Raw genomic sequence first — 23,667 nt, 5'->3', positions numbered from 1 at the left:
AGAACAGATGCATACTGGTAAGTAGCATATTCAGTTCGAGGCATGTGGGCTGCTAAATTCATATCTTAGCATAGAATACATAGCAGTCCCTCCATCAGCGGCGGTTGCCTGTGCCAGCTGCAGAAACCTGAAAAAGTGTTTTGAGAACAGCCTGTCCTACAGCAGCTTGCTGCTTGGAATGTACATCAACACAGTAGTGTTTTGTAAAGGTATGTGGTGTAACCCACGTGGCTGCTCTGCAAATATCCTCTAAAGGAATGTTCCCTAGGAAAGCCATGGATGCCCCCAATTTGCGTGTGGAGTGCGCCCTTGGGGGTATCGTTAAAGTGCGCTTGGCCTTTTGATAACAGATCTGGATGCACTTAACAATCCACCTGGCTATTCCTGCTTTGGAAATAGGGTTGCCTTTGTGTTGTGGTGCGAAGGCAACAAAGAGTTGTTTTGTCTTTCTAAAGGGTTGTGTCCTGTCTATGTAGTACATCAACGCCCTCCGTACATCTAAGGTATGGAGCATTCTTTCCGCCACCGTTTGTGGGTTTTGAAAGAATGCCGGTAAGTCAATAGTTTGGTTGAGATGAAACTGTGACACCACCTTCGGAAGGAATTTGGGGTTAGTGCGTAGCACTACCCTATTTGGATGAATCTGAATAAATGGCTCTTGGATTGTGAGCGCTTGTAGCTCACTAACACGCCTCAGTGACGTGATAGCTATTAGGAAAGCCACTTTCCACGTTAGGAACTGGAGTTCACACGAGTGCAGTGGCTCAAAAGGTGGTCCCATCAGTCTGGTGAGGACCACATTGAGGTTCCACACCGGAGCTGGTGGTGTTCTTGGGGGAATGACTCGTTTCAGGCCTTCAAGAAAGGCTTTAATGGCAGGCACTCTGAAGACAGAGAGGTGCTGCCTGTTTTGAAGGTAAGCCGCTATGGCGGATAGATGTATCCGAATGGAAGTGTACGCTAGATTGCACTTGTAAAGATGCAACAGGTAGCAAATGATGTCAGGGATAGATGCATCTAGCGGGTTGATGTCATTGGTAGTACAGTAAATGACAAAACGCTTCCATTTCGCAGCATAGCATGCTCTGGTAGTTGGCTTCCTTGCCTCCTTGATGATGTCCATGCATTCTGGAGGTAGGTTAAGGTATCCAAACTCTAGGACTTCAGGAGCCAGATCGCCAGGTTGAGCTGTTGCGGATCTGGATGCTGAATTTCTCCATGGTTCTGCGTTAAAAGACTGGGCGTGAGGCGCAGTCTTTGATGCGGCACCACTGAGAGTTCGAGGAACGTGGTGTACCATGCTTGGCGCGCCCACGTTGGAGCAACTAGGAAGAGAGTCATCGCGTGCTGCCTTAGCTTTCTTGCCACCAGCGGTATCAGAGGGGCTGGCGGAAAAGCGTACGCAAATTTGCCTGACCAGTTCATCCATATCGCATTCCCCTGCGACTGTGGGTGAGGGAACCTGGCGGCAAAGTGTTGGCATTTTGCGTTTTCTTTTGTGGCAAACAGGTCTATCTCCGGATGACCCCACTGCTGGAAGTACGGGTGGAGGACAGATGGGTGTATCTCCCACTCGTGCATTTGATGGCTGTACCTGCTAAGCAGATCCGCCATCTGGTTGTCCTTCCCTGGGAGGTGTTCTGCCATGAGGAAAATGTTCCTCTGAATGGCCCACTTCCACATGCTCTGAGCCAGATGAGACAGCTGTGGCGAGTGGGTGCCTCCCTGCTTTTGAATGTAGTACATCGCGGTCATGTTGTCCGTCCGGACTAACACTACCTTGTTGCACAGATGTACAATGAAGGACTTTATTGCCATGAAGATTGCCATCAGTTCCAGATAGTTGATGTGCATCTTCTGTTGCTGCGTCGTCCATAGTCCCTGCACTGTGTAATCGAGCAGATGAGCTCCCCATCCCTGGAGAGATGCGTCCGTTGTCAGGGTAATCTGCGGCACAGGCTCTTGGAACAGTCGGCCCTTGCAAAGGTTGTGTGGAGTCCACCAATGCAGAGAGTCGTATGCCCAACTGGTAACCAACACTAGGTCTGTCAATTGCCCTTGAGCCTGTGTCCACTGATTCGCTAAGCACTCCTGGAGCGGGCGCATATGTAACCGTGCGTGCGGGACTATGAAGATGCAGGAGGCCATCATGCCTATCAACTGCATGAACACTCTCGCTGGAAGCGAGTGTTGTGGTCTGAACTTTTGGATCAGAGACTGCATGCTGTCTATCCTGACTTGGTATGGCTGAGCCATGGCCGTCAGGGTGTTGATCGTCGCACCTAGGAACTGCCGGACATGTGCTGGTTGTAGATGCGACTTTGGGTAGTTCAGCGAGAAACCCAGATTGTGAAGAAGGTGAATTGTAGTCGACATGTCCGCGGCGCACTGTTGCTCCGACTTGGCTTGCACGAGCCAGTCGTCCAGGTAGGGGTAGACATGGATGTTCTGCCTCCTGAGGTGCGCTGCTACTGTCGCCAGACACTTAGTAAACACCCTTGGGGCTGTGGTGACTCCGAAGGGTAGTACCTTGAACTGGTAATGCTCGCCTTGAATAGTGAACCTGAGGTATTTCCTGTGGGACGGGTGTAGTGGAATGTGGAAATAAGCATCCTTGAGATCTAAGGTTGCTAAGAAGTCCCCTTGGTTTAGCAAGGGAAGAATCTGTTGGAGAGTGAGCATGTGGAAATGTTCTGATAGTATATACAGGTTGAGGGGACGTAGATCTAGAATGGGTCTGAGAGATCCGTCCTTCTTCGGAATAAGGAAGTACAGGGAATACACCCCTGTACCTTCCTCTCCCACCGGCACGAGCTCGATTGCGCCTTTTTGCAGCATCACCACTACCTCCTGCTGCAATAAGAGCAAGTGCTCTGCGGACATAGGTCTTTGCCTTGGCGGGATGTTGGGTGGAGTGGATTTCAACTCTAGGCAATAACCATACTGGATTAGTTGTCGCACCCACCTGTCTGTGGTGATGTTTCTCCAGACGGGCAGGAACTGCTGCAGTCTCCCCCCCGACAGGTGTTAAGTGGTCGGGGGGCAGTGACAGAGAGTCACTGTTTGCTTGGGGTAGAGGAGCGGGAGCTGTTGTTTCCTCTGCCGCGACCTCTGTTGCTGTTGTTTCTGTAACCTCCCTTGTTCTGTTTCGTGAACGAGGATTGTGCTCCTCCTTTTGAGAACTGAGATTGTTGACCCATTTGTCCTCTGGTGACTCCACGTGCACCTGAGCGACGAAAATTGCTGCCACGAAACTGTTGTGACTGTAAAAATGGACCCCATGGACTTAGCAGTCTCTGTGTCCTTTTTTATTTTCTCTAGGGTGGTGTCAACATCTGGACCGAACAGACTATCAGGATTGACTGGCTGATTAAGAATTGTTGTCTGAATATCCTGTTTAAACCCTGAGATGCGTAGCCACGCCTGTCGTCTCAGCATAACGCTAGTGTTGATAGCTCTAGCAGCTGTGTCAGCTGCGTCAAGGGCACACTTGATGGCTGCGTTTGAGATTAGCTTCCCCTCCTCAATAAGCAGTTTAGTGCCTTCTTGGAACTGTGGAGGCAGGTGTTGTATAATCTGTTCTAGGGTGTCGTAGTGCGCCCTATCGTAACGCGCTAAGAGTGCCTGTGTATTGGCAATGCGCCAAAAGTTTGATGCCTGCGCAGCTACTCTTTTGCCCCCTGCCTCTAGCACTTTAGACTCCTTATCCGGGGGAGGAGCTTCACCCGTGGTTTGGGAGTTGGCACGTTTCCTGGCATTGGCGACCACAAGAGAGTCCAGTGGCAACTGTCCCCGAATGTATGCGGGTCTGCAGGTGCAGGTCTGTACTTCTTTTCAATACGTGGATTGACCACTCTTGCTCTTGTAGGCTCCTTAAATATGTCCCCAGCATGCTTGAGGACTCCTTTAAGCATAGGCAGAGTCTTTACTGTCCTTTCAGAGACTGAAAATGTGTCGAAAAGGAAGTCTTCCTCAACCGGGTCGGCATGCATGTCCACATCATGATTGGCTGCTGCCCTTTCGAGTAGTGCATGAAAACCTGCTGAATCCTCAGTTGGGGATGCACGTGCATTAAAGAGCTGCGGGTCCTGCCCCACACTTTGGGTGCCTTGGTCACCAGTATCATCATATGAATCCTGTTGCGCATCAGGTTCATTGATAGGGAAATTGTATTGCTCGTCCTCATCATACCCCTCACCCGCAGAGTGTTCTGGTGAGGGAGTAGGGCTCCGTCTCGGAGGAGGCTGGATTGGTTCCATGAGGCCTGAAGCATCAAGGGGCACCCTCTTCTTTTTCAGTGGGATGACATATGAGTCCACTGACTCCGAAGTGATCTTCCTTTTATAGAGGGTCAGTTTCCCTGTGTCAGCGTCGATGAAATGCTCTGAATCATCCTCAGATTCGAGTACCCGACGTGGAAGAGGGCCAGCCGGTGAAGAAATCACCTGTTTCGGCGCCGATTTGGTGGAAAAGGCTTTCGGCGCCTCCTTCGGCGGCAAAATAAAGAGAAGCTTCCCAGAAGGTTTTGCTGGATTGTCCTTTTGCGGCTGCGGCGATGGTATCGGAGCCGACGGAGCAGAGGCCTTCTCCCTGATTCGCTGTAGTGATTCGGCGATGAGGGACGTCTCACTCACAGTTTGTTTTGGCGCCGTCGAGGATGGTCTGATCTTTCCCTCGGATCCGACGTCTTTGTGGGCCTTGTGCGCTTTGGGCGCGGATCCCGTCGTCACCGACCCCGATTCCTGGGACCGGGGCGTCGACGTGGCAGTCTTCGATCCGTGCGCTTGCGTAGCGTCTTTGGAGCTGGCTTTGGCGTGCTTGGACGGCGGCGCAGCCGTCGATCCGTGCCGACCATCGTTCTTAGAGGCCCCCTCCACTGGCGTCGATTTCGATTTTGCAGCGGCGGAATCGACGGCCTTTTTCGACTTCTGCGGACCGGAGGTCGACGGAGTCGATGGAGTAGCGGGCACAGTCGTTTTTGCCGGTACGGCAGCCATCTTAGGGACACTCGAGTCCTTAAGTTTCAGTTTCGTTTTCGGGTCGGCCATCTTAGGTGTTGTCGATCCCGATGGTTTCGGTTTCGGTTTTGAAACAGTCTGCTCGGCAAGTAAGTCCGTGGCCGGGCCAGAAGGCGGGGCCGTGGCTTGCGGCAACGGGTCTTGGGTAAGGCCAACAGGCGATCCCGTGACCCGGTCGGTATCTTCGTAACCTTCGGGGCAGAGCTCGTCCCCCGAGCTATCTGCCGCGGCCCCATAAATCTCATCGTCGTCCCCTACCTCGTCGACGTATTCAAGGCCTTGACCCACGACTCCGTCGTCGTCTCCTGGATCCGCCTCGACCTCCGTCTCGGGTGGGGAGATTTGAAGATGATGACCCTGGTCCTCTTCTTCCTGGTCACCGAAGATGTTCTCCGGATCCGGGGCCGCTTGTCTAGCTTCCATGCGCACCGCGCGCCGAAGCTTGAGAGTCTTCTTTGAGCGGAACTGTGCACATGCCTTGCACTTGCCGTCGTCGTGGTCAGGCGAAAGGCATTTGTTACAGACGGGGTGTAGATCGATGTGTGGGTACTTGGACCCACAAAGCTGACAGTACTTAAACGGGCTGCGCTCCATGTCCGAAAAGTTTTGCAGTCGTGTTGCGATGAGAAGGCCTCAAAGTCCAGAAAGCGAATGAAAACTCCGCCTATTCCGGCTCCAAGAGACGGAAGACTCGAGACCGTGCGCAAACAATACCGACGCAAAAAATCGAGGCCTTTTGGCCGCTAAAAGTAAGGTTTTCTCGGTTTCGACAGAAAGACGTCGAGACCACATCCGAACCCAATGGCGGAAAAAAACAATCTGGGGATGGAGCCGATGCCCATGCGCACTGTAGTCCAGGGGAGGAGCCACCCATCTCAGGATACTTCGAAGACTCTTCCAGGACAACAATGTGCGATCATCCGGACCCAACACTAGGCGGCGATCTAATGCTAAGATATGAATTTAGCAGCCCACATGCCTCGAACATGTGCAAAATAATCCTTCCACAACGGTACACTCCACTTTAGATCAAATGGGACACATAGAACACCTGGTCAAATCCCTACTACTTCCGTTAGTGGAGAGAGTGAAAAGACTGGGGGACAAACTGGTGACTATTGAGGAAGGAATTACCACCAATTCCAAACTGCTTAAAGAACTAGTATCCAATAGCAAGTCGCAGTCACCAAGCAAGTTGGTGACTGCGTCGGGATCAACAAAACCAATGAATAGACCGGTTCCACCTTCTGTTCCTCTGGCCCATCGGGAAAACACACAGGTCCCACCAAGGGGGGATAATTATAATAAAACCCCCCGGGGAGAAAAAAACGAGTAGGCAAGCCACCAAATCTGATAATAACCAAGGAAACACCACCAGGTCAAACCACCCAGCAAGGGGCCCAAGAGTTAGAGAAACTGTAGACCGAATTGATCTCCCCCCGGAGGCGACACCCTATGTGGTGATACTTACAGGGGTTCCGGTATTACCAGAGGCAAAAAGTGAAGGCTACTATGGCCTCAAAAATAAAGTGGTACATTGGCTGAAAGCAAACAGACCATTACCACCTAATATAGATGGCGAGATACTACATGTTAGAAGAGTGGGGTGGGTAGGACAAAGACCTAAGGATATACAAGGTGACGTAATCGTCATCAACTTCAGGGACCACAGGGTAACCACACATATTAAAGACTGGTATACGGAAAGAGAGGGGGGAGGCAGAACGGCGTGTGCCTTAAGTTACTTTTATCCCCAAGCCTTTTTAGACAACATTCCAAGATCTCGATACCCCGTTACACGCAACACTGCAGGTCCCACTTTCAACCTTACCACCTCAAACCGTTTCGCCTCACTCTCGGGGTTGGAATGTGTGGATTGACGCCACTCGGAGGCGCTTAGTACTGAATGTGTCCCCGGCCAAATGACTGAAGATTTGACCTGCAGGGAAACTGGGACATGTGAGACAGGAGTCAGGGCTGCGGTAGCGGTTGTCGTGGCTCCAGAGATGACACCATCCAGGAACCACCCTATTATATCTTGGAATATAGCAGGTTTAAGGGGAAAGGTAGCTCTTAATGAATGGCTGGATATAGTTAACAAACACAACATCCTGTGCTTCCAAGAAACCTGGGCGATTAAAGAAATTCACTTGCTAGGTTTCAAAACCTTTCATACGCCGGCTATTGTCAGCCAACATGGAAGAAATAAAAGGGGGATTGTGCATTTATATCTCCAATACAGCTAAGATTCCAGTAGTTAAATTTATAACAAGGGACCATTATCAAATATTATTAGTCAATTGGACAGGGATAACTAACCTGGCAATCATTAATTTTTATAATAACGCCCCAGTTGCCTTAGGGGAAGAATCTTTCACTAGCCTTCTTAGATCATTGCTCCAACTGGAGGAAACTGTAAATGGCGACTTACCACTGCTATGGGTGGGCGATTTTAATTGTACATTATGCAAACGTAGCTCCACAGGCATTTGCGGCCTGGGGGAAACAAAAGATGATGCTCCAACTCATTTCACCCATTCCCGGTTAGGGGACCTACCAAATAACTTGCTGTTTAGATTTGATTTAATTTTTGTCAATGAAGTATGTTCTCCTGCGGTTGACTTTTATCCCACCTTTAATGGGAGAGGGGTAAATTCAACTATAGACTTTACTCTCATGTCCTCTAGATACTCAGCTTTTGCTGTGTCGTGGGAAACATTGGATATCGCTATAAGCGATCATTATCCAATTTCCTTCAGATTGAAAGTAAAGGGGTCTGATCTAGATATAAAAGCTAGACATAACTCACACATTAACCTTGTAAGATCCAATGGTTACACCATCAAATGGGGCAAAATCGACCCTGCTGCTTGCATGCACAACTTGCTGAGTAATACTTCTGAACATGTGGCTATATGTCTTTCCCAGTCTGAAGACAAACACAAAATACTTGAGTCCTTTAGCATAATTACGGCTGAAATCAAAACAAACCTAACAAGGGAATATAAAAATATAACTCAAAAACCTAAAGGGTGGTTCGATAAAGACTGCACCAGGGCTCATCGTAACCTGAAGCATGCCCTTCATGAAAAACCAAAATCATATAAATTAATCAGGAAGACAAGAAGACTGTATCACGCTGCCCTAGTGAGAAGAAAGAACGAGGTAAAGGCAGAAATCTGGCAGAACCTCCAAGAGGCATGCCAGAGGAACGACAATGTTGCTTTCTGGAAAGCTGTAAACGAGCCTTTCCTGCAAGATAAGGAAACAAACATCATAGACATTGCCATTACAGGGGATATCTGGGTTGCCCACTTCTCCAATTTATACAAAAATCCAAACACAGAGGAGGGCGAGAATGACAGAGGCGATCACATCATAAGGTCAGAGGGAGCATGCCCAGTGGGTGTGTTCCCACTAGGAATCACATTCAACTGAAGAGGTGACCATGGCACTAAAGGAGAGTTCAGCGGGGAAAGCACCGGGCCCGGACGGCGTCCCGATAGACATCTCCAAATCAGAACCAGGCCTCTGGGCCCCCCTCCTGACAAATGTGTTAAATTGTATCAACGCCTCAGGATTTATTTCAACTTGGTCGGAGGCGGTCGTCATTCCCATATTCAAAAAAGGTGACAGGAATAACCCTACCTGCTACCGCCCTATATCTCTACTAGACGCTCTTATGAAGGTGCCAGGCAGGGTAATCCTTAACAGGTTACAGTCCTGGGCAGATGAAAATGACATTGTTACGAACCTACAATATGGATTTCGTAAAGGCAAGGGTACAATGGATCAGGGTCTCAATTTAGCCTTATTGGTAGCCAAATATACCCAAGCTAAACGCGAGAGTTTACTTATAACATTTGTGGACTTAAGCTCCGCGTTTGACTGTGTGGATCATTCCACACTATGGACAACCCTTAGCGAAATGGGTATTGATCAAAACATCCTGCTATTTATAAAAGAACTGTATAGGGACGTGGGGGCCCGGGTAAGGTTTGGGAGGGGGGGGGGGGGAATGCTCCGCTTAATTTGACATAAGAAGAGGCGTGAGACAGGGGTGCATCTTAGCGCCCCTTCTCTTTACCCTCTATATAAACAGCGTGGGAAAACATTTAAAAGATTACCAGTTTGATTACCCATCCGTGGGTGGTAACCCGATTCCCATTCTACTGTACGCGGATGACGCTGCAATTATGTCTAGGACTGCTATAGGTCTACAAAGGGCAGTAGCCAAATTTTCTGATTATATGGCAAGCAGAGGGTTAATAATCAACACCTCAAAAACGTACACAATGACCTGTGGGAAGGTAATAGGCTCTGGTAGGCCGATTTTCTTTGGAGGGCGGCCGGTACGCGAACTCCTTCAAGTATATAAAGCTAAATGCGTCCCAACCCGTACCTATGGGGCCGGGATTTGGGGGCTCGCGCCGGTTGAACAGCTCCAAATTTGTGAAAATTCATTCATTCGCTACCTATTAGCTGCCCCCAAATCTATTTCTACTTCTTTCAGCCACAGTGAAGTCGGGCTATCTTATATTTCTGACACTATCAAATCCTCTCCATTGTTACTCTGGAGAAAAATCTGGGTAACCCCTGAAGCAACTCTGAACAGAGAGATAGTGAATGACTGTTTGCTGCTAGATGGAGTCGCAAGTATAAAATGGCTTAAATACGTAAAATCCATGTTGTTTGACATCGGGTGTAGCGAATTTTTCGATTCACCTCAAAATTTGTAAAGGATACCCAGAAATGTTTTAAAAAAATTGATTTTGGACCATCTCAGGACTAAAAGGCAGACCTTAGAAAAGGGTAAACACACTGCCATGGCGAACCAGCAACTGATTACCCATGTAGGGGTTCAGCCCTACCTGGTATTAGAACCAAGCAGTTATTCTAGAATGCTGCTGACAAGGTTTCGCGCTGATTGTTACTTTCGATTGATTACATTTCCAGACTGTAATAATTGGTCTAAAGATCTGGCAAAGTGCCCTTGTGACATGGTTTCGAAACAAAGCAACATCCATTGTATTTTGTTTTGTAAATTTTATGAGAATCCGAGAAAACTGTTTTTAAGACCGATACTTAGAAAATGGGGCATAAGGGAATGCAGAGCGGCTTTTCTCAAATTAAAACAACTAGACTCTGTTGTTGTCATCAAAGCGGTTTCCTCTTACTTAAGGATTGTTATCAGACTAAGGAACTCTAACTGATTACTATGTAGCCTTCCTGCATCCTTGCTGCTATTTGATCGGGGGGGGGGGGGGGGATAGGATTATCCCTTTTTAATTAATTGCAAAATGCCGTAGGTTTAAGGCCCTTTGCTCTGATGAATAATCATGACTTGCAATTTTATAAATGAATGTATTTACTTGATGTCATATATTGTATTTATTGAACAGATTTTAGATGTTTTTAACCATAGGTTTTAATCATGTGCTTTTATGATTTTGTGAACAAAACCGAATAAAGTTTCTTTTGACTTTGACTTGACAACAGCGGGTGCGTGGACCGGAAGTCGCCGGCCGCATCCCAGAACAGGCTGAGAGACCCGGTGGGTTGCCGCGTCTGGTGAGAGACCTTTGATCACCACCAGCCGATGGAGCGGGTGAAGACGACCCGGCCGCCTCCTATTACGCAGGATCGGACGTCAGCATCTAGACGGAGGGACCCACGAAGGTTCGTCCATTGAGGCATGGGCGTCGGAGCCCTTGGTATCGCGGCTCGCGGGGCGCCCGTGCTGTGCTGTGCTGCTCTCGCCAGGGGCTGCCCGGACGGCGGTGGGGACGGCGGGGAGCTACCGTAACGTGCCCGGATTCCTGGAAGGTGAAACGCCGGCAAATGTAACTTTGGCTCCTGGCGGATGCGGGCGATCCCCGCATGATTGTATTATATGCCCACGAATTCGACACCTGTTTTGTCCCGCGACGCTAGACTAGGGGGGCCTTCCCCTCACCCCCTGTGTTATCTGTGGCACCCTTGGATTGTGTTGCGTGGTAGCCCTTTCTGAGCTCAGGGTACAGCCCGCTGATGTGTATCGAGCTTGTGGAGCTCCATACTTGTGAATCTGCCATCTCTGTGCACCGCGGGTCAGTTGACGGCCTACCAGCTGAGAAGTGTTTGCTGGGGTGCAATCCCCACAAGTGCCCGGTTTCTGTTCCATCGGTGCCGAATTCCTCGAGGCATCCTGTGAGTTGGCTACCAGTAGCCGCTAGTCAGTCGGTGCATGCTATTCTTACGGTGTGGCCCCTGCTGTGACAGTCCGAAGCAGGTGTACCGGACTGGTGGGTGTGGATCCTCGCGGGGGACACCTCCTGATGCCGCTGGTTTGTTAATGAGCCCCGTGTAGTCATCTGTCCGCATACCCTCTTGCCGGATAACGGTGCCCGTGGATGGCAGTGGGCCAGGCCGGCACCTAGCGAGTCGCCCGGTGGAACTTGCCTATTTGATCTGGTGAGCGCTGCGGGAGGCAGAGGCGGCCTCACGAGCTACAGGAGTGTCAGCTTTTGTTCTGGTGTGGTGCCAAACCCGCCGCCTCCCTATACCATTGCGGTTGCTGCCGTGGCTGTGGGTTCGCATTTCCCGACTATAGGCCCAGAATGGCGGCACGGTCTGAGGGCGAGAGACAGCCTCCTAGGTCGACTAAAGGTTCCCGGGCCGTACAATCTAATAAGCTGGATCGCTACACGCTACCCAGAAGTTCACCCACTGGATCGGGACGAACGTCGGAGGGAGGCAATGAGTCCACGGATTCTGCATCTGAACCTACCCTGCAAGATGTACTGGCTGCTATTGATGGCCTCAAGTCTTCCCTGGGGCAGCAGATGGAGTAGCTGGACCACAAATTAGATACTGTGACTATTGAGGTCAACCTGCTTCGTGCCGATCTCACTAAAACCAGTGAGAAGGTTAAATCGTTGGATATCAAAACTGCAAGTTTGACGGACGATGTCTCGCAGCTGCAGTGTGACGTCCGGGATCTTAAGGCTTCGGACGACCTGACTCGCCGCAAACTGGATGAATACGAAGGACGACTTCGAAGAAACAATATACGCATAATTGGAGTTCCGGAGAAGGCCGAAGGTCTGGCCCCTGACCTCTTTGTGGAGGATGTTATCCTCAACCATCTGAAACCGAAAGGGTTGGGAAATTTCTTCACTGTAGAACGTGCGCATAGAATTCTGGGAGGAAGACCAAAGTCGGGGGCTCCGCCGTGTCCGATGATCGCAAGGGTGCTCAACTTCAGAGACAGAGACGCTATCCTGCAGGCCTCCAGATCTGGAGGCCCCCTACGATACGATATGAGAACCAGACTTCACCCAGGCGGTCCAGAGGCAGCGACAGAGCTTTCTCGGAGTTAAGAGGCGGCTCAGAGACAAGGGTTTGAAATACGCTATGCTGTTCCCTGCCAAGTTGCGGGTGGAAGCCGAGGAGAAAGTTTGGTTCTTCGAAGACCCGGCAGTTGCATCTGACTGACTGGGGAGTCTCTTCCCTCGGGGGGTGGGGGGGGGGGGGGGGGGGGGGTGGAGCCCCGGAGGATGGCCGCGGTGTACAGGAATGAGAGTGATGAGTTTTGAACTTCTTGGTCGAGGCGGGCAGGTGGGCACTAAGCTAGTTGCGAGACATTTCTATGAGACTACCCTTTCCAATTGTATGACGCAGAAGGCGTGAGAAATGGCTACGGTGGGCGAGGGCGGGGATGCGGGGCTCTGACATCCTCCTCTAATCTATATTTAGATTATTGGTTAGTTAGCGTATGGGGTGACAGGCACACTGCGAGTTGGGGGTAGGCGGATGCCGAGAGCAGGGGTGCAGGTTGGGGGGCGGTGGGTTGGGATTGGTTTTGTGTGGTTGTGATTTCTTTCTTTTGTTTTTCTTTTCCTTTTCGTTGTTTGTGTCGGGTGATAGCGATGTTGTGAGATACCTGTTCTTTGGGTCGGATGGCGCAGGGTAGTCGAGGATCGGGGATGAGAGTGCTGAGCTGGAATGTGAATGGCTTGGGTGATAAGATCAAGAGAGGGAAGGTCAGCTAACTTATCAGGAGACATTCCCCAGACGTGGTATTGCTGCAGGAGACACATCTGGTCGGTAACAAGTGTATGGCCCTCCATAAAGGGGGGTATAAGTTGGTGGCGCACGCCGGGTTCACTTCTGGATCCAGGGGGGTAGGGATCTTGGTCAAGAACTCCTTTCCTCTGTCGGTGCAGGCTACATGGTTGGACCAGAGGGGCAGATATGCGGGAGTCTCTGGGTTTTTGGAAGGTAGGATTGTCACCTTTTTGTCGATATATGTACCTCCGGGCCTCCAGGCAGACACCTTTCGAGATCTGGGTACGGTCTTTCTCGCGTTACCCCTGGGTGGCCTAGTATTGGGGGGCGATTTTAATGCTGTGCTTGACGGAGAGAGGGATCGTAGCCCTGCTGCGTGTGCTTAGGCAATCGCAGAGATGGCTCGCAGACACCTTTCGAGATCTGGGTACGGTCTTTCTCGCGTTACCCCTGGGTGGCCTAGTATTGGGGGGCGATTTTAATGCTGTGCTTGACGGAGAGAGGGATCGTAGCCCGCTGCGTGTGCTTAGACAATCGCAAAGATGGCTCTCAGACTTTCTTGAAACGTTAGGTCTGGTCGATAGCTGGTGAGTACGTAACCCAACGCTGAAGCATTTCACGCATGTCTCGGCTGCACACGGTAGCTTATCGCGTTTGGAATATATCCTGTTGCCGGCGGCTATGGCGCCTACGATCCAGGAGGTGAAGCACCTCGGCAGAGGGATCTCTGACCACTCCCCATTGTGGATTCAGCTATCACTTGATAGACCAGGGGTGGGTAGGGTGGCTCCTATTAGTGCCTGGCAGTTAAAAGATCCGGCTATCAGAAAAGAGGTGCTTCTAATGTCTGACTGCTACTTCCTGGAAAATCTGGGGTCGGTCGACTCCGCACAGTCCCTCTGGGAAGCGTACAAAACGGTCGCACGGGGCGAAGTCCTGTCCTTAGTTGCTGGGAAGAAGAAAAAGAGTCATGCCGAGGTGGCTCGGAAGGAAGCGGAGGTCATACTCTTGGAGAAGAAAGTGGCTGTGTCCCACACAGCTGCGGAGCTCCAAAGATTGAGACTTCTGCAAGAGGAATATAAAGGCCTGGTGCGTGATAGAGCGATTGTGCACATCAGTGCTGTTCAGAGTCGCATATACGAGCATGGCGATAAAGCAGGTAAATTGATTGCATGGCTGGAACATGGTGAGAGGGCCTCGAGGCTAGTGCCGGAGTTAGAGGGACTGGAGCCGCGTAAATTACAGATCCACAGGCGGTGGCAGATGAGTTTTCAGCGTACTATAAAAAGGTGTATACTGCTGACAGTAGATATTCCGAGATGGAGAACAGCGATATGATAAGGGACATTGATATGCCAAGTTTGTCGGAGGAGGATAGGCAATATATGGACTCTCCTATCTCCAATGATGAAGTGGCACAGGCTATAAGGCAAATAAAATCAGGTAAAACGACGGGCCCTAACGGGATACCGATTTAGTTGTATAAATTTAACGCCAATCGACTTGCTCCACATGTTCTTGGAGAGTAGGGAAAAGGACATGCTCCAATACGACCAACGAGTGGACAATATTGTGGTCATACACAAAGTGGGCAAACCCAGGACGCAATGTTCTTCCTATAGACCTATCTCACTGCTTAGTGCTGAACCCAAAATATTAGCGAAATTGCTCGCCACTCAGCTGGTCAAGGTGATCACGTCTTTGATTCACCCGGATCAATCTGGCTTTATGCCGCGTCGTAATACGGTGCTGAATCAGCGGCGACTGCATGGTATCCTTAGGGGTTCTTCTCAGATACACGAACCGACAGTGTTGGTGTCAATTGACGCCACCATGGCATTTGACCGGGTAGAATGGCACTACCTGTTTGCGGTGTTGGCGAAGCTGGGTTTTGGGCAGGAGTTTATCGGTTGGGTGCGACTGTCGTAAGCGGAACCCCTGGCGAGGGTAGTAGTTAATAATTGCAGGTCCAGTGACTTTTCTCTGGGGTGGGGCACAAGACGGGCATGCCCCTTGTCTCCGCTACTTTTTGAGCTTGCAATGGAACCTTTGGCTGCCTGGGACGATTCGGGCCTAAGGTGGTCGCCTGGCTGGGAAGATAAGATCTCACTCTATGCAGACGACGTTTTGCTCTATCTCACTAATCCCAAAGACTCCTTACGTAATTTCTTGGACGTACTGGATATCTTTGGTAGGTATTAGGGACTGGCCATAAACTGGGCAAAGTCAGTGCTCTTTGTCCTAGTGGGTGACATGCCGGTGGTCCCGCGTTCATGTCCAATTCAGGTTGAAACCATAGGGTTCAAGTATTTAGGTATATTTGTCACGCTTGATCCGCAGCTGCGGTTCACCAACAATCTCGCTCTCCCATTAGACAGATGCAGGAAGGATGTGGAGCGCTGGAAGGCTCTTCCGCTGTCCTTGCTCGGACGAGCCGCTCTTTTTAAAATGATGACCTTGCCCCAGTTCTTATATGCCTTGCAAAATTCGATGGACTCTGTTCCGGCCTCCTACTTTAGGGGAATAGAAGCTCTCCAGAGGCAGCTCCTATGGGACGGCAAACCCCGAATCGCGTTCGTCAAGTTGACTCTCCCATGGTATGATGGAGGGATCGGTCTTCCTGACTTAAGGAAGTATTACTGGGCCTCCCAATTGGCCGCAGTGAATCACATTGTTTACGGAACCCCCGGAGACCTGGGATATGCTATGGACCGAGGTCAAGCACCGGGAGGGATGATAGATAGGGCTCTGTACGCCAAGCCGGGAAAGTTTGCATTAACGGGCCCGACCGCACATGGGGTGCAGGTATGGCATGTGGGTAACAGGTGTTTGGGGTGGGAAGGTAGGTTCATATTGTCGACTCGAATGTTGAACTCGGAGAAATTGGGTGGAAAACTAAGGGGTTCGTTAAGTGGGACACAATTGGCATTACTCATGGGAAAGATGTTTGGGGGGAGGGCGCGGTGCATACGTTCGATTCTTTACAAAAAATATATAGTTTGCACAAGAATGAATATTTCTGATATTTCCAGGTGCGACACGCCCTCGCCACGCATGTCCCTAAGGACTTGGTACTCCCTGATTCGTCGCCCCTTGAAGATCGGGTGCTCGACGGGCATATTCCAGAAAAGACTATCTCTCTGATATATAGGAAGCTGATCAATAACATGGAGGACCCTCTGGTGCGAATCAGAGACCAGTGGAATATGGATGGGTTGGAATTAGACGATGAAGACTGGGTGGCGGCAGTTTCCTCTCCTAAGGTTGTGGCGATTCAGATGAGGCTTCGACTAGTACAACTGAAGATACTGCATAGGTCATATATCACCGGGCCTCGACTGATACGAATGGGACAAGGAGGGAGTGGTGAGTGTAGGAGAGTGTGTGGAGAATCCGGCACCCTCATTCATATTCTGTGGCATTGTGTGGCGATACAGCCTTTCAGGACAAAGATTCACGATGTATTACGAGATGTCTGGGGCGGAGTTACTGCCGGAGTCCCGAAGGTGTCAGTTGAATGTGTGGGAGCCTACGGATCTGAATGTATATCAGAAGCAGTGGGTCACCCTGGCTTACATGGTGGCCAAGTGGAATATTGGCCAGCTTTGAGGTGCTGGACAGCCGCCCCGAGTAACTAGATGGCAGGAGGACCTTGACTGGTGCATGTTCAGGGAGAAGTCGGTGTTTGTAGCTAGAGGATGACCTAAGAAGTGGGGGAAAGAGTGGGGAGCATGGAATACTCACCGAGGAGAGATTTGTGAACCACCGCTGCCAAATCCGGGAACGGAAGCACAGGAATCCCCTTGAACCTAGTATGTATTGTTGCTTGGAATTCTGAACCCAGCCTCAATGACCCCTGTGTTGCAGACTGTGTGAGATCACCTGATTTTTATTATTTGTTTCCTTTTTGTATTGTTTATGTTTTATTCAATAAAAAGATTTATAAAAAAAAAACAGGCAGAGCAATACTGATAAGCCACTCAATCAATTTTCCAATAGAGTTTTTCATGCGACTGCATCGGATCCATTAGAGCCCTTAAATTAACTTGAGAATCATGGATAGTGAGTGAAAATAATTTCAAAATAACTTACGCTCCATAGATCTGTCGAGGAACCATTGATGCTGATTGTTTTGCGATCTCCTGCATGTCTGGCTGCTTTCTTCTTGGAGGATTACTTATTGCCACCTGAATGGTGTGTTCTTTAATCTGAGTACCATCCATTTTCAATACCGCCTGTGAAGCCTGAGCCTCATTTTCATATTCTACATAGGCAAGTCCCTAAAAAAACAAGGGTCACATCTGGTGAGTTGATTTTCACTCCTTTGTAATAAGGAAATCATTTTCTATTTTTTTTTATCTTTTGCAATTGCTTTTCCTTTTGTATGCTAGAAAGATGTTCACAGAAAATATACTTGGGTAGAAGTAGTCAATGCTTATTTCCCCATACAAAGAGGATTCCGCACTGCTGCTGTACTTTGCCCGTTTTGTGTGTAAAGAAGCATAAACTGATGCCACCTATCCTGTACTAGGTTTGTGTTAAGGGAGTGTAAGCTTGCACTGCTGCTACCCATTTGTATCTGTGCTGTATTTTATTTAAGGTTCTTTAATATTTTATAGCAATAGAAATGGCAAATGACTGGCATTATGATGGGGGCAAGGTGAAAAGGGGAGAGTAAAGTGTAAAGGGGAAGTGCAGAGTGCAGCTGGGAAGCGGAGGGTGTCAGAATTTTTGGTGAGCACACAATAAGGCAGAACAAGCCCCCAGAGAAGATGCATATCAGCTGGGCATGCTTCCCTCGTAAAATAGTATTTTTATTTTTTGTATTTATTTTAAAGGTTTTATATAGCGCTGGCTAGACCCAGAGTCATCAGAGCGCTTTACAGGAGCGTAAGGAGGTACAGTAATTGCTACATTTGGTCAAAAACATTGCCATACAAACCAATATAACAGGAAAAGCAGATAAAATCGAGTGCTATTTACAAGAGTACAATGATAAGCTCATGTGGGTAGAGGGTGATTAGATGAGGGTGGGTGTGAGGGAGTGAAAAAGAGAAGGTAAAGGACGGAGATACGGAGATTGGGAGATTAGAGGAATAGGGGAGTGGGAGATCAGAGGGAGGCCTTGCTAGAGTCTAGATGTCATACTTGAAGGTAGGGGCAGGGAGGGTGGTATGGGGGAGGGGAAGTAGTAGCATGAGGGAGGGGAGATAGAAGGGAGAAAGGAGAGGTGAGAGAGTTGGAGGGCAAGAGAGGGGAGCCTGATGAGGTGAAGAGCGGGAGATGGTGTCTGAGGTAGGTATTATTGACCCCAATATTTGTTGAGGAGGTACAAATTGAGGTCTCTTTTGAAGTTGATGTAGGAAGGGTTACAGCGTAGGTCTTTAGGCAGGGCGTTCCAGATGGACGGAGCATTTCCAGAGAAGGATCGAGCCTGTGTGCTTTTCTTTTTTAGCAGAGGGGGAATAAGTATGAGGGCGTTGGTACTCCTTGTCGGTCGGGTGCAGCCTGCTTTGTGTAGTTTGTCTGAGAGGTAACGTGGGGTGTTTTGGTGAAGTGCTTTATGTGTGATACATGCAATCTTCGATGGGAATTCATTTGAGTGTTTTAAGTGTGGGGGAGATGTGGTCGAACCATTTGTAGTCAAAAATAAGTCTAACAGCTAGGTTGAGCACAGATTTGAGAGGTGCAAAATGGATTTTAGGTGTTCCTGTGAGAATAGAGTTACCATAGTCTATTCTAGACAGGACCAGCTATTGGACAACAGTTTTAAAGTTGTCGGCCGGAATGAAGGGTTTAATTTGTTTGAGATGGCGGAGAGTGAGGAGCGCTCCTTTGGCTGTGGTTTTTATGTGGGAGGAAAGAGTGAGGTTATAATCAATGGTAATGCCTAGGGATTTAACTGAGTTGGTAGTGGTGAGAGAGCAGTTGAGAGCATTAAGGTCGGATATCCAGTTTAGTATGGGGAGAGGGTTATTTTTAGGGGCTAAGAGAATGATTTCAGGTTTTTTAGGGTTGAGTTTAAGATGATTGTGATGGAACCATGGTTGGATCTTGGATAGGGTGTCATTGAGATGTAGGACATCAGAGTGGGATGTAATCTTATAGTAAAGTTGAGTGTCGTCAGCATAGAGGTGGTAATTGATTCCTGCTCGTTTGAGAAAGAGGGTGAGTGGTTCCATGAAGAAGCTGATGAGCGCGGGAGAGAGCATGGATCCCAGGGTACACCGAGGGTGATTGGAGTGGGGTTAGAAAGACAGTTCTCGATTTTGATTTGTTGGGTTCTGTGTTGGAGAAGGGTGGTGAACCATTTGAGGACATGGCGATTGAGGCCAAAGCGGATTTTGAGAGTGTTAAGTAAGGCAGAATGGTTAACAGTATCGAAAGCTGCGGAGAGGTCGAGGAGAATAAGTAGGGAAGACTCACCATTGTCAAGTGAGTGACAAATGTCATCCACTATATTGAGCATGGCAGATTCTGTGCTGCATCCTTTTCTGAAGCCGGATTGCAGTGAGTCAAAGAGGTCAAACGTGTTGATGTGATTGTCCAGTGGAGCAGGGGGCACTTTTGAAGGGCTTTGGAGAGAAGAGGGGGGGGGGTAGAGATAGGTCGGAGGTTATTTAGGTCACTGGGATCTGCGTTGGGGATTTGGGAGATGGGTGTGATTTGACCCAGTTGGAGGGAGGCGGGAACACACCCGGTGGTCAGGGATGAGTTTATAATGGTTGTCCAGAGAGGGGCAATGATATGTTTAAGGTCTAGGACAAGGTTAGAGGGCATAGGGTCTTTGGTGTGAGAAGATGGTTTGATTTCGAGATTATGTAATAGACTTGAGTGGAGTGGAGTGGTGTGGCTCACTGGTTAGAGGCGGCAGACCCGGAAGCAGAGGACGGCCCGGGACCAGGGTTCAATTCCCGACGCGGCAGGGTCGTGGACCAGGGTCAGCGGACTCGATAATTCTCGCTTCGGTGCCTACTCTAACTAGGGATCACACTTGGCAACCCTGGGCATTAGCTTGCCTCATCTCCACAACGACCCCCCACATACACCGGTGATGCCTGGTTTCACCTTGGAGATACCCAGCAGGGATCATCTCACAGGGAAAGCCAGGACGGGATCCCCAGTGGTCTACAGCGCTGGGACGCCCCATTGCTGGGGTAGCCATGCGCTTTACAAGACAACATAACATAACATAACTTCTTGTTCTGTGACAGGGTGAAAAGGAACGGTCTTCTCAGATTCGACAGTTTCCACCCGAGACAACTAAGGGAGAATTTACCCTTTGGACAATTTTTACGTCTTAGACATAACTGTTCCCAAAAAAGAGACTCCAAGGTCCAGGCCAAAGACCTGAGTGAAAAACTCCTCCTAAGAAACTACCCCAGGAATATTGTGCAAAAACCAAAAAAAAAAGGGCTTCGAATAATAACCGTGAAGCACTTTTAGAACCCAAGATCACTGACGAAAAGACCAAAAAACGACCGATCTGCATAACGACTTACAAGGTGGCCTCTGACCAAGTAGCTAAAATAGTGAAGAAACATTGGAGAACACTTAATAGCAGGGACTTGGATTTTGAAAAACCAATGTTCAGCCACCGTAAGGGCAAAAATCTGAGGAATTTTGTGGTCCACACACGACCAAGAGAACCAAAGGGCTCTGTGGCCGCAGCACGCCTGCTACACCCTCTCCCTGCAGGCCATTACCCCTGTACAAACTGCAGCGCTTGCCACCTGACCACAGCAACAAAACAAATCCATTTCAATATTAGATTGATATGGGACCTTAGATCTTTTTCTAATTGCAACACAACAGGGGTGGTCTATATCATCACTTGTATTTGTAACTTACACTACGTGGGTATGACAACTAGGAAGGTCAGCACACGCATTACAGAGCACCGGAGTAACTTAAGGTGTAAACGTACCAATACCAAAATGACGACATTTCCTTGAAAAATTACACCCCCCGAATGATATGAGGTGGGTGGTCCTTGAAACTGTGCAGAACCAAACACACATGGATAAAAAAACGACTTGAGAAGGAACAACGCTGGGTTTTTAGGTTGCATTCCGACACCCAAGGCCTCAATGACGATATACCATGGGGGCAACTCATATGAAGGGATTTTGATGAGGTTTGACTCTATGCTTCAGTAATATTGTGTGCGTTTGGAATGTGTCTGATGTTAGACCGAGCAGCACCATGTTTCATGATGTTGGATACTAATGGCAATGTTGGTAGAGGAAGAGTACAGTTACCACCACTTATGTCTACAATAACAATTGGGCAACTAGAATTTCTAATATAGCACCCATGTTATTTAAGGCTATAAAGAGCATGCATGACTTTCAAAATATGGGCTTCACAATATGGGCTCCACTAGCAGTTCCCTTATGAATATATAAGGAGAGTGAACAGTGTCTATCCTTAAGATTCTTTGACTATTCCTTCTGAATCTCCTCAGTAGGCCATACGCCTCTCAAAAAGGGCCCCTCGCCTTTTTTATAACGATCTCAACACGCTATATACCCCGAAACGCTAGAAAATCTTCCCGTTCCTGAAAAAGGGTAAATTACTTTTTCGGGTCTTGAACATCCAGTAGATCACCGATAAATAACTTTTATGGTAAAACGAGCTTCCAACATACAATTGTTAAAGGTATGTTTTTCAATAATAATTCCCCCAAGATGGCCGACATAACGTCCCTTCCCGACCTGGAAGACGTTTTTCACGGTCCAGATGGAACCGCGATGACAACGCGGAAGTAGCAGCATTTAAACAACCGCCGGACGCACACTTCTCAAGATGCGGTCCGGAGGTTGCAGTGTAGGTTACTAAGCCTTGCTATCCTGAGCTCCAAGTAAGTGAATTTCACCCCCACTGGGCCCGACCGAGAGCGGACAACAGCGACCCTTACTTTAATCACCATGTACTTTTTTGGCAGTGCTACCAGTTACCAACATCGCGGCACGTCAACGCCATAGCATTGCCGAATACTAAACGGCAACTTTTCTCCCCTATTATTTCCCTAGATTGGAAGGGATACGAACAACACTCCACGACCAAGGGGGCCAAGTTAGGTCTCTTTACATGTATGTAATGGTCTGTCTCACTTAATTATGTTGTATGTGTATGCTTAATCACTGAGTGTGAATGAAAGTATGTTAAGAGACACGGTTTTTTAATCACACGGCATCTGGCCTTTTTTTTTATCACATTCAAGCATGGACTGAAAAGCACAGACAATTCATTGATCTGTGGATGGTGTATGTTGAAATATGTCATTATACTGAGGGGGCCTCCCCCCCTTAACCATACAGTGTTTTTCTTTTCTTTTACAGGTACTACGTGATCATTATTAGCGTTTGTACTAATGCATGCCTTATTACTGCAGCATTTAAAATAATATTCGTTTTTTTAGTATCTCACTTGAGCACATTTAGGAGTGGCGAACAAAGGGCTGGTCCCTGCGTAATCCTGAAGAAGAGCTTGGGGAAGCTCGAAACATGTTGACAGAAACTGCTAGGCACACCTAACTCATTGTCAGTAGGATCCCTAGAACCCCGTTTTTAAATGTACCCCCCAGGAGCAAGAATAAATCATTTGTAGCTCAGTAGGTAGGTAGTTTTAACCCACTTCATTAATACCACTCCACTTCACAACACACCTTGCACCACACATAGTCTATCACTAAAAGTGCTCCTACGTAGTTCACAAGTCGCAGCACGCTCCAGTCAGTAGAGGGCTGGGATGGCCCCAATGATGAAGCATATCACCGTGGGGAAACCCTGGTGAGTGAGGGGACACAAGAAAGAAAAAGTATTTTCTTTCTTCTGTAAATTGCAGCTATTTCAACTCCAATGCGTGTTGTGAATACTATTTACTTATAAGCCAGGCTCTTGATCCTTGGTCTCAAGGGTTTCTTGTTTAATGAAAATTATGCCAGGAGGCATGGTTTTTTTGTTGCTGGGGAAGAAAGGGGTTGGATTCAGGTGAGACGGTAACGGGTGGGAGGGGACCTGAGGAGGATTAGATGAGGATGGAGGATCAGGGGGAATGTCATAGGGAGGTAGTGGGTTGGTGGAGGAGGAGTTTAAGAGGAAGGATTGATCAATTCTGGTGACTTCACATTTCTTGTTAGTGGCTATCAGCTTAAGTGGGGCAGAGGAAGTTTGGTTTTTGACAATGCTGAATAGTTCTCTAGGTCTATTTTTGGCCCTATCAAGCTGTGTGCGGAAGAAGGAGGCCTTTTCATTGAGGATGTGTTTTTTGTAATTGGACCTAGCGGATCGGAGGAGGGCTAGATGGGAGGGGGACGGTTGTTGCCTCCAGGCTCTTTCGGCCTGCCTAAGGGAGCGTCTTTCGTTGTTAAAATCAGAGTTGAACCAGGATTTGGAAGGTACGTTTCTTTGGGTTTTTAGTTTGGGAGGTGCCACTTGGTCTAGGACCACAGTAACTGATTTATTATAGTGCTCAGTGAGGGTGTTAGCATTTTGGGAGAGGGGAGTTAGCAGGAATTGGGCTTTGAGCTTCGTTTCTAGCGTTTCTAGCTCGCCGGGGGGGGATACGATAGAGGTTTCTGGTCAATTTCTTGTGT

General features: G+C 48.7%; 1 protein-coding gene across 1 annotated transcript in view; it reads right to left on the bottom strand.

Moving 5' to 3' along the window:
* The window catches only part of SART3 (spliceosome associated factor 3, U4/U6 recycling protein), a 542,493-nt gene that overhangs the window by 71,511 nt on the left and 447,315 nt on the right, over positions 1 to 23,667 (bottom strand). Inside the window, exon 18 of the mRNA XM_078667411.1 lies at positions 17,160 to 17,347. Within this exon, the coding sequence (XP_078523537.1) occupies positions 17,160 to 17,347 (188 nt within the window). The remainder of the gene's footprint in view (positions 1 to 17,159; positions 17,348 to 23,667) is intronic.

Source organism: Lissotriton helveticus, chromosome 11 (genome assembly GCF_964261635.1).
Source record: "Lissotriton helveticus chromosome 11, aLisHel1.1, whole genome shotgun sequence".
In the NCBI taxonomy this organism is placed as follows: domain Eukaryota; kingdom Metazoa; phylum Chordata; class Amphibia; order Caudata; family Salamandridae; genus Lissotriton; species Lissotriton helveticus.
Note: the sequence above shows the minus strand (reverse complement) of the source record. Positions and strands in the feature narration are given on the sequence as shown.